Genomic DNA, 13,738 nt, shown 5'->3' with positions numbered 1-13,738 from the left:
CCTGGAATACTATTCAGCCATAAAAAAGAACAAAATAATGCCATTTGCAGCAACATGGATGGAACTAGAGACTCATACTGAGTGAAGTCAGAAGGAGAAAGACAAATGCCACATGATATCACTTATATCTGGAATCTAATATACGGCACAAATGAACCTATCCACAGAAAGAAAATCATGGACATAGAGAATGGTCTTGTGGTTGCCAAGGGGGAGGGGGAGAGAGTGGGATGCACTGGGAATTTGGGGTTAATAGATGCAAACTATTGCCTTTGGAATGGATAAGCAATGAGATCCTGCTGTATAGCACTGGGAACTATGTCTAGTCACTTATGATGGAGCATGATAATGTGAGAAAAAAGAATGTATACATGTAGGTGTGACTGGGTCACCTTGCTGTATAGTAGAAAATTGACAGAACACTGTAAACCAGCTATAATGGAAAAAATAAAAATCATTATAAAATTTTAAAAAATTAAAAAAATAAATTCTTTTACCATGTATGTCTGTATCTCTAAACAATACATTATTTAATTTTGCTTGATGGTGAACTTTTAAAAAGCGCTCGTGTGCCATTTGCTCTGTAACTGGCTTTTTGCACGCAATATGACGTTTCTGAAATTCACCCGTGCTGATTTTCATCTTCTCTGTAGTATTCCATTGTATGAATATGTCACAATTCCCACAAGCTCCTGTTGATGAACTACTGGGTTTTTTCCAGGTTCTATGCAATCGCCGTCAATGCTCACATAAACAGTCGTGACTATGCCTCCTAGTGCACGTATGCAAGAACTTCTCTAGGGCAGGGCTGTCCAGTGGAATTTACTGTGTTGGTGAAAGAGTTCTACACCTGCGCTCTCCAATACGGTAGCCACATGTTGTTACTGAGCACTTGGGATGTGACTACTAGTATTGAGAAAGTAAATTGTTAACTTTAATTTTAATTAATACACTTAATTAGGCACAATTAAATGGCTAATTAAAGTGGGGATAAAGTGGCTAGTGGGGACAGAGAGCATGTGCATCTTCCATCCTATAGATATTGACAAGTGTTTTCTAAATGGTAAGACTGATTTATACTCCCACAAGCAGTAAGAATTGCCACCAGTACCTTTTGAAGTTCCTTTAAAATTTTTGCCTATCTGAAGTAGTTGTATCTTGTAATAATTTTGTTGTGCATTTCCATCATTACTGTTTATTTGCCATTGCCATTCATTCTTCCTATTTTGAGATATTCTTTTTTTTTTTTTTTTTTTGTCTTTTCTAGGACCCCATCCACAGCATATGGAGGTTCCCAGGCTAGGGGTCGAATCAGAGCTGTAACTGCCGGCCTACGCCACAGCCACAGCAATGCGGGTTCTGAACCAAGTCTTGCCGACCTACACCACAGTTCACGGCAACGCCGGATCCTCAACCCACTGAGTGAGGCCAGGGATCGAACCCACAACCTCATGGTTCCTAGTCGGATTCGTTAACCACTGCGCCACAACAGGAACTCCTAAGATATTCTTGTTCAAATCTTTTTTCCATTCTTCTTCTTTCCATTCCTCTTTTTCCTGTTGATAATTAGGAGTTCTCTACACATTTTTAATATTATTTTTTCTAATTAAGTGTGTTGCAAATATCTTCCGTGTGTCCTTACAAACATATATCAGATCACGTCCTGTCACTCCTTAAAACTCTACAATGGTTTCCTATTGCCCTTAGAATAAAATCTAAATTACTGATTACAAAGTAGTGAACACCATGGTTGCCTCCCCAACATCCACCCAACCCCTCCCACACTTAAGACAAGGAATGCATTTGGGAAATGGACTACTGCACTAGGGATAGGCCTGACTGATGGAAAAGTAACCGCATTCTCCTAGCTAAGGTTGCTTCAGGGAAAGGTACATGACCTCATTTGGACAATAACATTCAGGGAGACGTTTGCTGAAAGCTCCCGGGAAAGACAGTCTTGACCCCTAGAAGGGAGTGAGAAACAGCTACTGAACTTGAAGGATGAAGCATGAGGGGAACAAGCCCAAGGATGGTGCTCACACCATGGGTGGCAGATCCCAGGGCCAGAGAGAAGCTGGGTTCTTTACGACCTTGCTGTGCCCTGCTTGTTCCTAGCCTGAGGCTCTTGCCACTTGCTTTCAGCTCTTTTTGCAACATGCTGCCACAGATCCTCACATGGCTGGATTTTTATTGCCATTCAGTCTCTGCCCAAAATGGCCAGCTCCTCAGAGGGGCGTTTTATGCCACCTCTATGCCTGGCCAGTCACTATCACATCATGCCATTTTATTTTCTCTACTACTGAAATTATCTGCACTTATTTGTTATCAGCCTCCCCCACCAGAATGTAAGCACTAGGAGAGCAGGAATCTGTTCTATCTGCCTTTCCTGGGTATTTCTATATTTGATATAGTGCCTGACACATAGTAAGTGCTCACTAAATACTCTTTGCATTAATCAAAAAATAATGATTAATTTTTTTTAATTTTCCCCACTAGATTGAAGCTCCCTGTGGTCAGATATCAATGTCTTACTCATTTTTGTATTTCAAGTGCCCAGTACAGCTGCTGCCAAATAGCAAGTATTCAATTAGCTACTGAATAAGTAAATGAGAGAGAGAGGGATAAAAAGAGAAAAAAATATGAAATATTTGGGAGAAATATAGTGTCAAACACTATAATGATTTTCTCCTGCTCTCACTGCCCATGGGGGGATTTTTGTGGTTATAGTAATATCTCCAGGAATAAAGGATGCACGCCTTTCAAAGTACTTTACAATCTAACTAAACAATCTCTTCAACCTCATTTTTCACCTCCTGTATGTCTTTTTCTCCCTACCATTTTATTTACTCTCCATACCAAATCCTAGCACAGCTGGATTTTTATGCAAAGCATACATTCCTAAAACCTCACAAAAACTAAAAATGTCCATAATTTAAGGCTATTTATCAACAGTATTTAGCAAGACTATTTAATCATAAGTGTACATTTATTGAAGGGAAAGTAAAATTTTACCAGCTAAAATGGCTCCGCCATGTGGCCACAGCATACACAGTTCCTAATTTCACTGAGCCACTTTGAAAGTAGGCAATTTCTGACAAACCTTAAACATTGTAAAGGCTTCCCTCTCATTGCTTCAAATTCTGTGCATACAGGAAGGTGCTATTATTTGTTTATAACTACTTCAAATTTTCATAAATCAAATACTCACACAACTTGACCAGACTTTCCAATTGTTGTGGAATCATACTCAGGTCCATTCAGCCTCTTTGCCGATACATACACTGTTTCCTCTGCCTGGAATGTTCTGTGACTTGTTAGCACCTAAAAGAGTAAATGAGTGGCAGAAATGTCATATCCGGAGGCAGCAATAATATTACTGATAAAACAATACCATTCCAGATACTGAACATGTTTTTGTAAAAGACATAATTTATAATGTATGTAGAAAGTATCAAAAATACTTAAAATCCGAACCTGAAGGAGGGAGACAAGGGTTAGATTAAGCCTGCACGGAGTTTAGAGAAGGTCAGAGTCTTAAAGCTGCCCATCACCTGTACTCATATGGGTACATCTGGGAAAACTGTAGGGAGTGACATGGGCACCTCTGGAGCCCCCAAGTCCCAGGATCCAGGATTGGAAACCTTAGCAGCAGAGTCAGCTTCTGCTGGCTTTGCTCATTCCAAGGGTAGGGATGAGGATGGAAAGAGAGAGGTAGTCTCCCAAACTCCAACTAAGTGACCCTAAATTAAGGGTTGAAAAACTCAAACATTCACAGGCAATAAATGTAAATGAGTGGAAAAAGCTAGATGTAAGGAAAATTATGTGGGCGCCCTTGACTTATTTTTTTTTTAACTTTTGATAGAGAAATGACTATCATGGGGAAATAACAATATTTCCAAGAGAAGCCAGCAATTCAGACTTGTACACAAAATTTTCCAATTCTAAATACAGGCTCAAAATTTGTAAACACACCATGCAGGCCAAACAGTACATCTAGGAGCTGAATCTGACCCAGCAGGACACCAAATGTGTGACCTCTGAAGTTAACCTTTCAGTCTGGTGAATTAACAGGAGGCTTTCTGAGCAAAGCAAATCTCAGAGTAACTCTGGCAACAGTTTGCAACTACACAGACTTGCAAGAGTATCTGTGTTAAATTCTAGTCCAGACTTTCATCCAACATACAAATCTGGTCTTTTCCATCAAGTAGAAGCAGTTGGCCAACACATGTCAAAGACTGATGGACAGACAGCAAACGAAGGGTCACAGGATGGAGAATTTGCCTTGAGACAGGATCTGCTTGCTTTAACCGAGGGGAACTTCAAGGAAGCCGAAGGCAGAAGGCATGTCTGCAATGGCAGATGATGCCATTTCACAGGATTCATAAACATTTTCTTTTCCAAAATTATGGATTTCATACACAAGTTCTACTTCTGGTGTCTTTGTTCCACGAGGTGTCACAGGGCTCAACAACATCTCTTCTGGATGGAGTTAGAGCGGCAGGTCCTAGGAATCCTATTCTTAAGGAAGCCTCCTCCTGGCTGGGTCACTTAGGACAGACCCAGTGGGAAACCAGTTTTCCTCTGCACTTCTCTGTGCCCACACAGGGGCTGGGTGTGAGTTGCTTGGTGGAAAGCTGATAGTAAGGGTGACACCCTGGCAAGGAGGGCAGAGCAGGAGACTTGGCAAAGCGATGATGATAGGATCTCTGGGCTGAGGGTGGGGAAGTGAAGTCATTGGCATGAAAAGGGTTGTCAAGAGCTGAAAAACTGGCCCCTCCACCTTCCCCAGAGATCCCGCCCCTCCCCTCTTCCCAGGGCTTTTACTCCAGCAATTGTACCCTCTCTGGCATATATTTAGTTTCTCGTCTGTACTGGATCCTGCCTTTCATCCTCTAGGTAGACACTAGTTTAGATTTCCAAAGATCTCCTCTAATACTTCCTTCCCTCTCAACTTACTGTCATTCGGTGGCTTCTGCCTACCTGACCATTCACTGACACTTCACTGAAGCTGTTTTCTCTAAGATCACCTCTGACCCAGGTGCCAAACTTTTCTGAAGCTTTCAGTCCTGTTACCCATCTTCTCCTTGCCTTCCTCAGGTTCTAGGACATTAAACTCTCCAGGTCTTTTCCTACCTCTCTGAACTGCTCTTTCTTCTGGCTTCTCTGTCTTTAGCCATTCTTTAATGACAGAGTTAATAGTATCCCCGTATGGCATCCTTGTAACAAGAAGTAAAATGCACACCATACTGGCTGGGTTCAGCCCTGGGCCAGGGTGCATGGCTTGGCAAGCAAAGCTTAGAATGGACATCAGGGCCCATTCACCCCACTCAGCCTGGTACCTCTGTGCCATAAACACACTGTACAGCTGCATGCTGCTGCCCAGAGAACAATTCTTGGTCCTTATCTCTTTTGCGTTTTTCTCTTTCCCTCTACAACCTTGTTGACTTTCAAGGTTTTAAGACCTACATGTCTTAAACAGTTCTAGACATCTTTTCATCTGCCTCCTGAACTTCTCTTTCTGGGTGTCCTGCGGGTACCCCAAACTTACCAAGGCCCAAACTAAATTCATTATCTGTTCACCTGCACATTCCCAGATATGTCTATTTTTCTGTGTTCCTTCTCTTGGTTAATAATACCACTATCCACCCACTCATTCCAGGAAAAACTTCCAAATTATCTGTGCCTCTTCTTCCAGTTTAAAGCTTTTGTCACCTCTCAAGTGCACTATAGGATTAGCCTTCTAGTTCTATCTCTCCCCACTGCTGTTCTGTTTCTTTTTTTTACATGGAAATGAGCACACTGCTCCCTTGCTCAAAAAAGCTATTTGGGCTTCTAATTAACCATAGGATAAAATCTAGATGCTCTAGGCACGGCATGTAAAATCCTTCATATCTTGGCCAAAGCCTACCTTTCCAGTCCTATACCTTCCCTCTGATCTCAACAACTTCCCTGTTCTTAACCACATCAGACTGTGGTTTCTTGAACATGATTTTGCCACGTGCTTTAACGCCTCAGTGCCTTTGCTGGTGCCTTGCACACCCTCCCTCTGGTTTTTGCCTTGTAAAATCACATCAGCCACTCTTAAAGCCTATGCTGTGACCTCTTTATTCAGGTGCCTCTAGTCCTGATTAATCACCCCTTCCTCACTGCTTTTACAGCTCTGTTGGTATGTTAGTATAGTCTAAAAGCTGTATCCCATTTTTCCCACTACACTGTCTGTTTCTTAAGGGCAAATTTAAGCTTGCTGGTCTCCGGATCATCAGCAGCTTGTCCAGTGCCCTTACATGGTAGACACTGAATAAAATTTCATGAGTTGAATTGGGCAGATGCTTGAACATTATTTTATGAAAGGACCAAGGATTTCTTTCAGCATAACTTTTAGCCTGTTCCTTTTCTTCAGACATAAGAAAAATCTCAGAATGGGACAACTGATGGGCCCTGCTGGAGAAAGTTTCTATGACATATCCCCAAACTTCAGTTAGGTTTCTCTATAGGGACAAAGTAACTGTGATTTCTAAAAAGACTAACTGGTGTCTGAGTATGGATTTTTCCAGATACTAGAGTCTTTAGAACCAGAGATTATTTTCAATCTAGGACCTAGATTATAGGTTCCACAGAAGACTCTCACTGTTCCAAGTAGCAGAATCAGACTTTTCAGCAGTAGGCAGTTATCACCTGTGGGTCCCACCCCAATATCCCTGTAAGGTTTGAGATTTCAGAGCGTGAAAAACAATATAAAAAGGCTTCACTATCTCAAAACCTGACTAAATGTCTGAGTTATCCTGAAAGCCTGAGAAGGGGGATGCCTCTCATTTGCAGGTTTTGCAGAGGCATGAGCAAAACAGTCTGGGTGTACAAGACTGACTTCTGTCATTTCCCTTAGTTAAACCCCGGTCTAGGTAAGAAACACTCACCTACTTCATAAAGCCCAGGATGGCTAACTTCCTTGAAATGGGTAATTGCATATTTGTAGAACCGTGGTAGCTTCTGAGTGGGTAAGAACAAGCTTGATTCCCAATCGCCTCCAAACACAAAAACTTGGTTCTGACTAGAATCCCAACAAGTTGCCACTGAAAGTGAGCGATGTCTAGAATTCTAGCAACAAGTGGCCATTGAAAGTGCAGTGACTGACATCTTAAATCAACTATACTTCAATAAAACTTTAAAAAAATGAAAAAAAAATACTTTGCTGTACAGCAGAAAATAGCACAACCTTGTGAATCAACTATAGGTGAATACAATTTTAAGAAATGAAAAAAAAAAAAAAGTGCAGTGACTGGTAGGCACAGGACGCGTATCAGAAGAGCCCTTGGGTTCATCTTTTTGTGACCAGTCAACCTATCCTAAGTCAGGGGCTTAATTTTGCGGCCTTTCACGCCGCTGTACGGCCTGGAGCCCCCTCATGGCTTCTGAAAAGGCTTTACAGGGTCAAGTCCACAGACTAGCGTATTCAGCCTCGGGGCCCAGCACAGGACGCCTTCGGGTTCCCGCTTGGTCCCCGGAGGGCGCCCCGGTGGCCTGGGAGCGTCATCACGGCTTGCGGAGGACGCCCGCGCCACGCGGACGGAGGCGCTGCAGCGGGGAGCTGAGGAAGGCGGCAGCGGCGTGGGCGGGAGCCAGGAGGGAAGCCGCTCCGGGCGGGGTGAGGGGGGCGCAGGCGGCCCCGGGCGCCTCGGCGGGCCCGCCCCCTCGGCCCTCCCCCGGGCGGGGCCAGCCCCGACGGCGCTGACTCAGCAACGCGTGGGGGGAGTTTTGTCCCTCCGCGGACCCCGTTTCCCTCGCCCTCAGCCCTCCGCCGCCACCGAGCCGGTTTCCTCTTTCCGGCGCCCCGGGTGCGAGAGGCTGGTCCAGCCGCTTGGGTTAGCGAGTCGCTCTGCTGTCCGGCTCTTGTCTGAGGACCCCGAAACTACCGTTCCCCGGCCAGGCAGCGTGGGCGCCATGAACGAAGCAGGTGAGGCGCCGCTCTTCCACGCCGAGGCTCTTCCACGCCGAGGCTCTGCCGGCTGCCCTCTGGGGGCTCAGCTGCGCCCCATAGGCCCGGCGGCGGGGAAGGGCCGGGGCTGGGGCCGGGGGCGATGGCGGGGATGGAGCTTTCTGGGCGGGCTGGAGCGGCCCGGAGGAAGGCAGCATCTTGGGCTAGGACCCCGGTGAAGGGCTTCTCTCTTGCTGTGGTCACCTCAGGATGCTCTTACCAAGTTAGAGCCGGAGTGTGGGAGTCCCGCACAGTCTCCTCAGCCTCTTTTTGATGTTATAATCCCTTTGGGTCTTCCGAGCAGGACTGAATTCGGAGAAGGTAGCTGCTCTGCTTCAGAAACTGAATTCCGACCCCCAGTTCGTACTGGCCCAGAATGTCGGCACCACCCACGATCTGCTGGACATCTGTCTGAAGAGGGCCACGGTCCAGGGTACTCAGCATGTGTTCCAGCACACGGTGCATCAGGAGGGCAAGCCAGTCACCAACCAGAAGAGCTCAGGTGAGAGCTTCAGACTTCTTGCACACTTGCCTTGACTTTCTTGACAGCCTCCCTTTGTGGTGTCTTAGTTAAGAATGGCCTTAGGGGAAGCAGAGTTTTGGATTGAAAGAACCTGTGGTAAGTTCTTAGAGAGCAGCCACAGGTACAGGCAGGATCAAGAACATTACCTTGTGACTTGTTTTGGTGCTCCGTGCTTCTTAGTGTAATTTGAGCACTAGAGTGACTGACTAGTCCACGGTCATTTGACTGAATGCAATGCAGTATGTTCTTTTTGAAGTTGTGTGATTGCAGCCCCATGTCTTTGTGATACATGTTCTTGGTACAGAACAAACCATACAGAAATATTCATACCCTAGTGGACTCCCCCATGTTGCCCTGAAAGTCATGGGCAAATGTATGGGATGGAAAAGACACCAAGAAATAGCATCAATATGTCATCAGATGTTATGTTTAAATATGCCTGTGTGCTAATGGGCTCACTTCCCACCAACAGACGGGTTTGTAATACAGAAGAATATTCATTTCTCATGCCTTGTGGTCACAGGCCCTTGTTTTGCTCTCTAGTACCACTAGAAAACAGAAGAACAGCTATAGTGAAAGATGGGTTATCCAGGAATAAGGAGAACATTCTCACAACAGAATTGTACTAAAAGGAGTTTTTAAAGTCTGTCCATTTTATTGATTTAGTTAAGTAGTTTTTGGCCATACCTGCAGCATGTGGAAGTTCTGGGGCCAGGGATTGAACCCGCACCGTGGCAGTGACAGTGCCGGGTCCTCAATCTGCTGAGCCACCAGAGAACTCCTGAAGTCTTGAAACTACTCCCAGTCTATTAATTTTGACAGAAAGCCGATCAGTGCTTGCTTGAAGCCAGTCAGAACTCAAAGTGTACATTTATAACATGGATATATTTTATTGTATGTAAATTATACCTTAGTAAAGTACATTTTTAAATTTTAAGAAAGAATTTATGACCTTGCAATAATTAATGTTTTGCCATAGTAGAAAGTGCTTGGGGTGTGTGGACCATCAGGCTACACATGATCCAGGTTATTAAGTTACAGTGTCATGGTGGTCCTACATGATTTAGACTGCAGTGGCCTCTTAGCGAGAGGCCAAGAAATGTTCATCTGGAACAGATCAGGTCTTACATAATCTGAAGTGTCGCTTTATTTACAGAAGATACAGATAGCACATGAGCTGTGTTTATTTTCAGGCAGTTTTTGCATTAACAGTTTATCCAGATTTCCTCACCGGGAAATAACACTGTGTGTGGGGAGAGGTATACAGATAAACTTGAGGTAAAGAGGAGCTATACTAAGTCGTTAGTGACTTTTGAAAAACACTGTTTGTAGTTCTTATTTTTAATTATTTTTTCTTGTTATAAGATTACTGTTGTTCAGTGTAGAATGTGTGCAAAATACCAAGAAGTAAATATTTTTCTCTCAGGTCTTTATTCTTTGTGTCTTTAATATGAGTGGATACTTTACATATTGTTAGGTAATCTATTTACCTTTCTCACCAATATATTGTGAACATACTTTCATATCAATAGAAAAGTTATGCCCAAATAAAAGTCTTAAGTTTTTATCCTCTGAATCTTCCTTCAGAAAAGAGACAGTTTCTGTTTGATACTGAGCATTCTCAGTTAATTTAACTTGAAGTAAAGAATAATTTGACAAAGACATTAATTACTCTGAAATGACCTCAGTCTGTGCTGGTTTTGGATGCTTATAGAGATCATTTGATTGAATGAGGTTTTTAAAACAGCAAAAAATTTGATCACAGTATGTTTCTAGGACATGACTTTACCTGAAAATGTTGGATAGCATTGTAAGTGGGCCTTCTAAAGATCACTTAAGTCAGTATAGGAGATGGTGACATTATCTACTTACAGGACAAATGAAGAATGATTGAATAGCTGTGGCATAACATCTTCAGGGACAGGATCATGCATGGATTCAAAATATTGCTGTGACTCAGACACAACAGTGGAATAAAGATGTTACCTTCTGATGGAAAGAGTGGATCTAATAATGGCAAAGGCACTGATGCCAAGACATGTGAAAAGTATAGATCAGTGTGAAAATGACATGTGAAAGTGGAAAAAAAATGCTTATATGTCAATTTATTGTATTAACATCATTTTAAATATCTATATTTAAGCTACTAAATTAAATATCATAGATAGACAGTTATTATTTCATCTAATATTTATACAATCCAATTAACTAAACAACTTTAAAAAAAATTCTCATTGGGAGAATTAGGATTGACTTATGTTAGCGTCACTTTATATTGGACAATATACTGTATGTTCCAGATTAAAGGGTAGGGACTTTTAAAAATCTTTGCCATAAATTACCGCATTGCCCTCAGATTTTTTTTTTTTTTTAACTTGCTTAGATTCCTATCCAGAATGTATAATCATACTATTGCCTCAAGTCCTTGCCAATACTGGGCATTATTGTTATTTATTTATTTATTTATTTTGTCTTTTTGCCTTTTCTAGGGCTGCTCCCGCGGCATATGGAGGTTCCCAGGCTAGGAGTCGAATGAGAGCTGTAGCCGCCGGCCTACGCCACAGCCGCAGCATCGAGGGAGCCGAGCCACGTCTGTGACCTACACCACAGCTCATGGCAACGCTGAATCCTTAACCTGCTGAGCGAGGCCAGGGATCGAACTCTCAACCTCATGGTTTCTAGTCAGATTCATTAACCACTGAGCCATGACGGGAACTCCTGGGCATTATTAATTAAAATATATTTTCCCCCACCTAACAGGTATTTCATGATGAACTTTAGAAAAATGTTTCTTGACAGTTTGTATCTTTTTTGGCTATTAAATTGGCTGTTCCTGGAATTCCCATCATGGCACAGAAGTTAAGGAATCTGACTAGGAACCATAAGGTTGCAGGTTCGATCCCTGGCCTCGCTCAGTGGGTTAAGGATCTGGTGTTGCCGTGAGCTGTGGTGTAGATTTCAGACGCGGCTCAGATCCTGTGTTGCTGTGGCTCTGGAGTAGGCCGACGGCTGCAGCTCTAATTAGACCCCTATCCTGGGAACCTCCATATGCCGTGGGTGCGGCCCTGGAAAAAGACAAAAAGACAAAAAAAAAAAAAAAAAAATTTAGCTGTTCATGGTCTCTGCTCATGTTTCTCTAGCAGTGTTTCTTTTTCTAATATAACTTTCTTTGGTGATTTGTTGTGGATTCTTTATGTGATATATACAGAGTTTTTTTTTTTTTATATGTTAAGGATATAAATCTTTGCATATATATTGCAAATAGTAGTTACTATCTTTGTTGGTTTTGTTTCTGTTTTTCTTTTGCTTTTTAGGGCCACAGGTGTGGCATATGGAAGTTCCCAAGCTAGGTATCGAATCAGAGCTGCAGCTGCCATACTATGCCATAGCTACAGCAACTCAGCATCAAGCCATGTCTGAAACCTACACCACCGCTCATGGCAACACCGGATCCCCAACCCACTGAACAAGGCCAGGGATTAAACCCCCATCCTCATGGATATTAGTTGGATTCGTTTCTACTGTGTCCCAACAGGAACTCCCTCTTCCTGTTTTTTAATCTTTCTGCTTCCTATTTAGTCTTGAATTGTCCAAGATCCTATCATGGATTCAGTGTTGAGAAATATAGTTGAAACAATGTAATCTGTGTGAACACTCATCATAATTTCTTGGTTTGCTTTTCTCTTTCAGGACGATGCTGGATCTTCTCCTGTCTGAATGTTATGAGACTTCCATTCATGAGAAAATTAAATATTGAAGAATTTGAGTTTAGTCAGTCTTACCTCTTTTTCTGGGACAAGGTATGGAACTGATCTTGCAAGATTCCTTTTGTTTCAATATCAGCCTTGGTAGGGACTGTCTCTTCATTTCTTGCTTTTCCATTTGTAGTCTGCCTTCCATTATAAATGGGACACTACTTAACCTGATTTCCAAGGTATCAAAAGTTGATTGTTTTCAAAAGCAGAACTGCTTTTGGTTGGTAGGTGGTTACTTTTTGCAGTGAAATAATAAGTCTGATGATTCACTGTACTATTTTACCGTATTTATTTTAAAATTTTTATTTTGTCTTCAATAATTTCCCCTTTTAGCACTTTCATTTAAGGGTATTTATCTTTCTAGGCCTAATTCCCCTTCTCTGAGTAGTACTTATCTGGAAAACAGTAAATAATTTAATTCCATTTTTTATCTTTAAAGTGTATATTATGGAGATCTCTTGTGGCACAGTGGGTTAAGGATCTGGTGTTGTCATTGCAGTGGCTTTGGTCACTGCTATGGTATGGGTTAGATCCCTGGCCCCAGGGAGCCTCCACATGCAGAGAGTGCAGGGCAAATAAAGTGTATTATATGTGTCCACTAGATCTTTATTGATAGAAGGCTCTGAATAATAGATTTTTGTTTCAAAATAAAGTAGTGCCATGTTTTGGGTAAGCTATTACAATGTATATACACAGATAAAGAAAACACTACAGATATTCTTGTGAAACCAGATACAGATATTTAATTACCAACTTTAGTTTGAGTTACAGTAGTTCTAGGACTTCTGTTGATAATTCCAATAAATATACTAGTTCTTTTTTCCTTTAGTTTTATTTAACTTTTCTTACTCTAGGTTGAACGCTGTTATTTCTTCTTAAATGCTTTTGTGGATACAGCCCAGAAAAAGGAGCCTGAGGATGGTAGGCTGGTGCAGTTTCTGCTTATGAATCCTGCAAATGATGGTGGACAATGGGATATGCTTGTCAATATTGTTGGTAAGAGTCTTTCTCTAATGGAACTGAAAGCCAAGGTCTGTAGTTAGGCATAGGCCATTTCTTTGGTGCTTAAGTACAGAGTAGAACTAGTCCCCAGAAAAGGTATACAGTTAGCTCTAAGAACCTTTATCTCACATTCTTACCTATGAAGGATCTAAGATATTTAAGTAATTTCATAAATTAGAGATCAGGAGACAGGTACTCTGAAGGTTGGGTTAGAGAAGAAAAGGTCTATTAAGTAGAACTAACTTTCTTTTTTCTTTTTCTCCCTTTTTTTTTGGTCTTTTTAGGGTCGAACCCACAGCATGTGGAAGTTCCCAGGCTAGGGCTTGAATCAGCTGCAGCTCCTGGCCTATGCCATAGCCACAGCAACACCAGATCTGAGCCACATCTGCGACCTACACCACAGCTCATGGCAATGCCAGATCCTTAACCCACTGAGCAAGGTCAGGGATTGAACCCACTTCCTCTGTTTACTAGTTGGATTTATCA

At 42.4% G+C, this 13,738-nt stretch overlaps 1 protein-coding gene and 1 long non-coding RNA gene across 3 annotated transcripts in view; one reads left to right on the top strand and one right to left on the bottom strand.

The window, feature by feature from the left end:
• The window catches only part of LOC106505486, a 59,071-nt gene extending 51,654 nt beyond the window's left edge, over positions 1 to 7,417 (bottom strand). For both annotated transcript variants that reach the window (XR_002337293.1, XR_001299952.2), the window contains exons 1-2: positions 6,915 to 7,417; positions 3,209 to 3,321 (exon numbers count right to left, since the gene is read on the bottom strand). This is a non-coding gene — a long non-coding RNA (uncharacterized LOC106505486). The remainder of the gene's footprint in view (positions 1 to 3,208; positions 3,322 to 6,914) is intronic.
• Positions 7,417 to 13,738, top strand: part of BLMH (bleomycin hydrolase) — a 51,141-nt gene continuing 44,819 nt past the window's right edge. The window contains 4 exon segments of the mRNA XM_021067523.1: positions 7,417 to 7,951; positions 8,277 to 8,474; positions 12,186 to 12,295; positions 13,105 to 13,246. Of these exon segments, the coding sequence (XP_020923182.1) occupies positions 7,939 to 7,951; positions 8,277 to 8,474; positions 12,186 to 12,295; positions 13,105 to 13,246 (463 nt within the window). The 5' untranslated portion in view covers positions 7,417 to 7,938.

This window comes from Sus scrofa, chromosome 12 (genome assembly GCF_000003025.6).
Source record: "Sus scrofa isolate TJ Tabasco breed Duroc chromosome 12, Sscrofa11.1, whole genome shotgun sequence".
Lineage (NCBI taxonomy): Eukaryota > Metazoa > Chordata > Mammalia > Artiodactyla > Suidae > Sus > Sus scrofa.
This window is presented reverse-complemented; position numbering and strand designations above follow the sequence as displayed.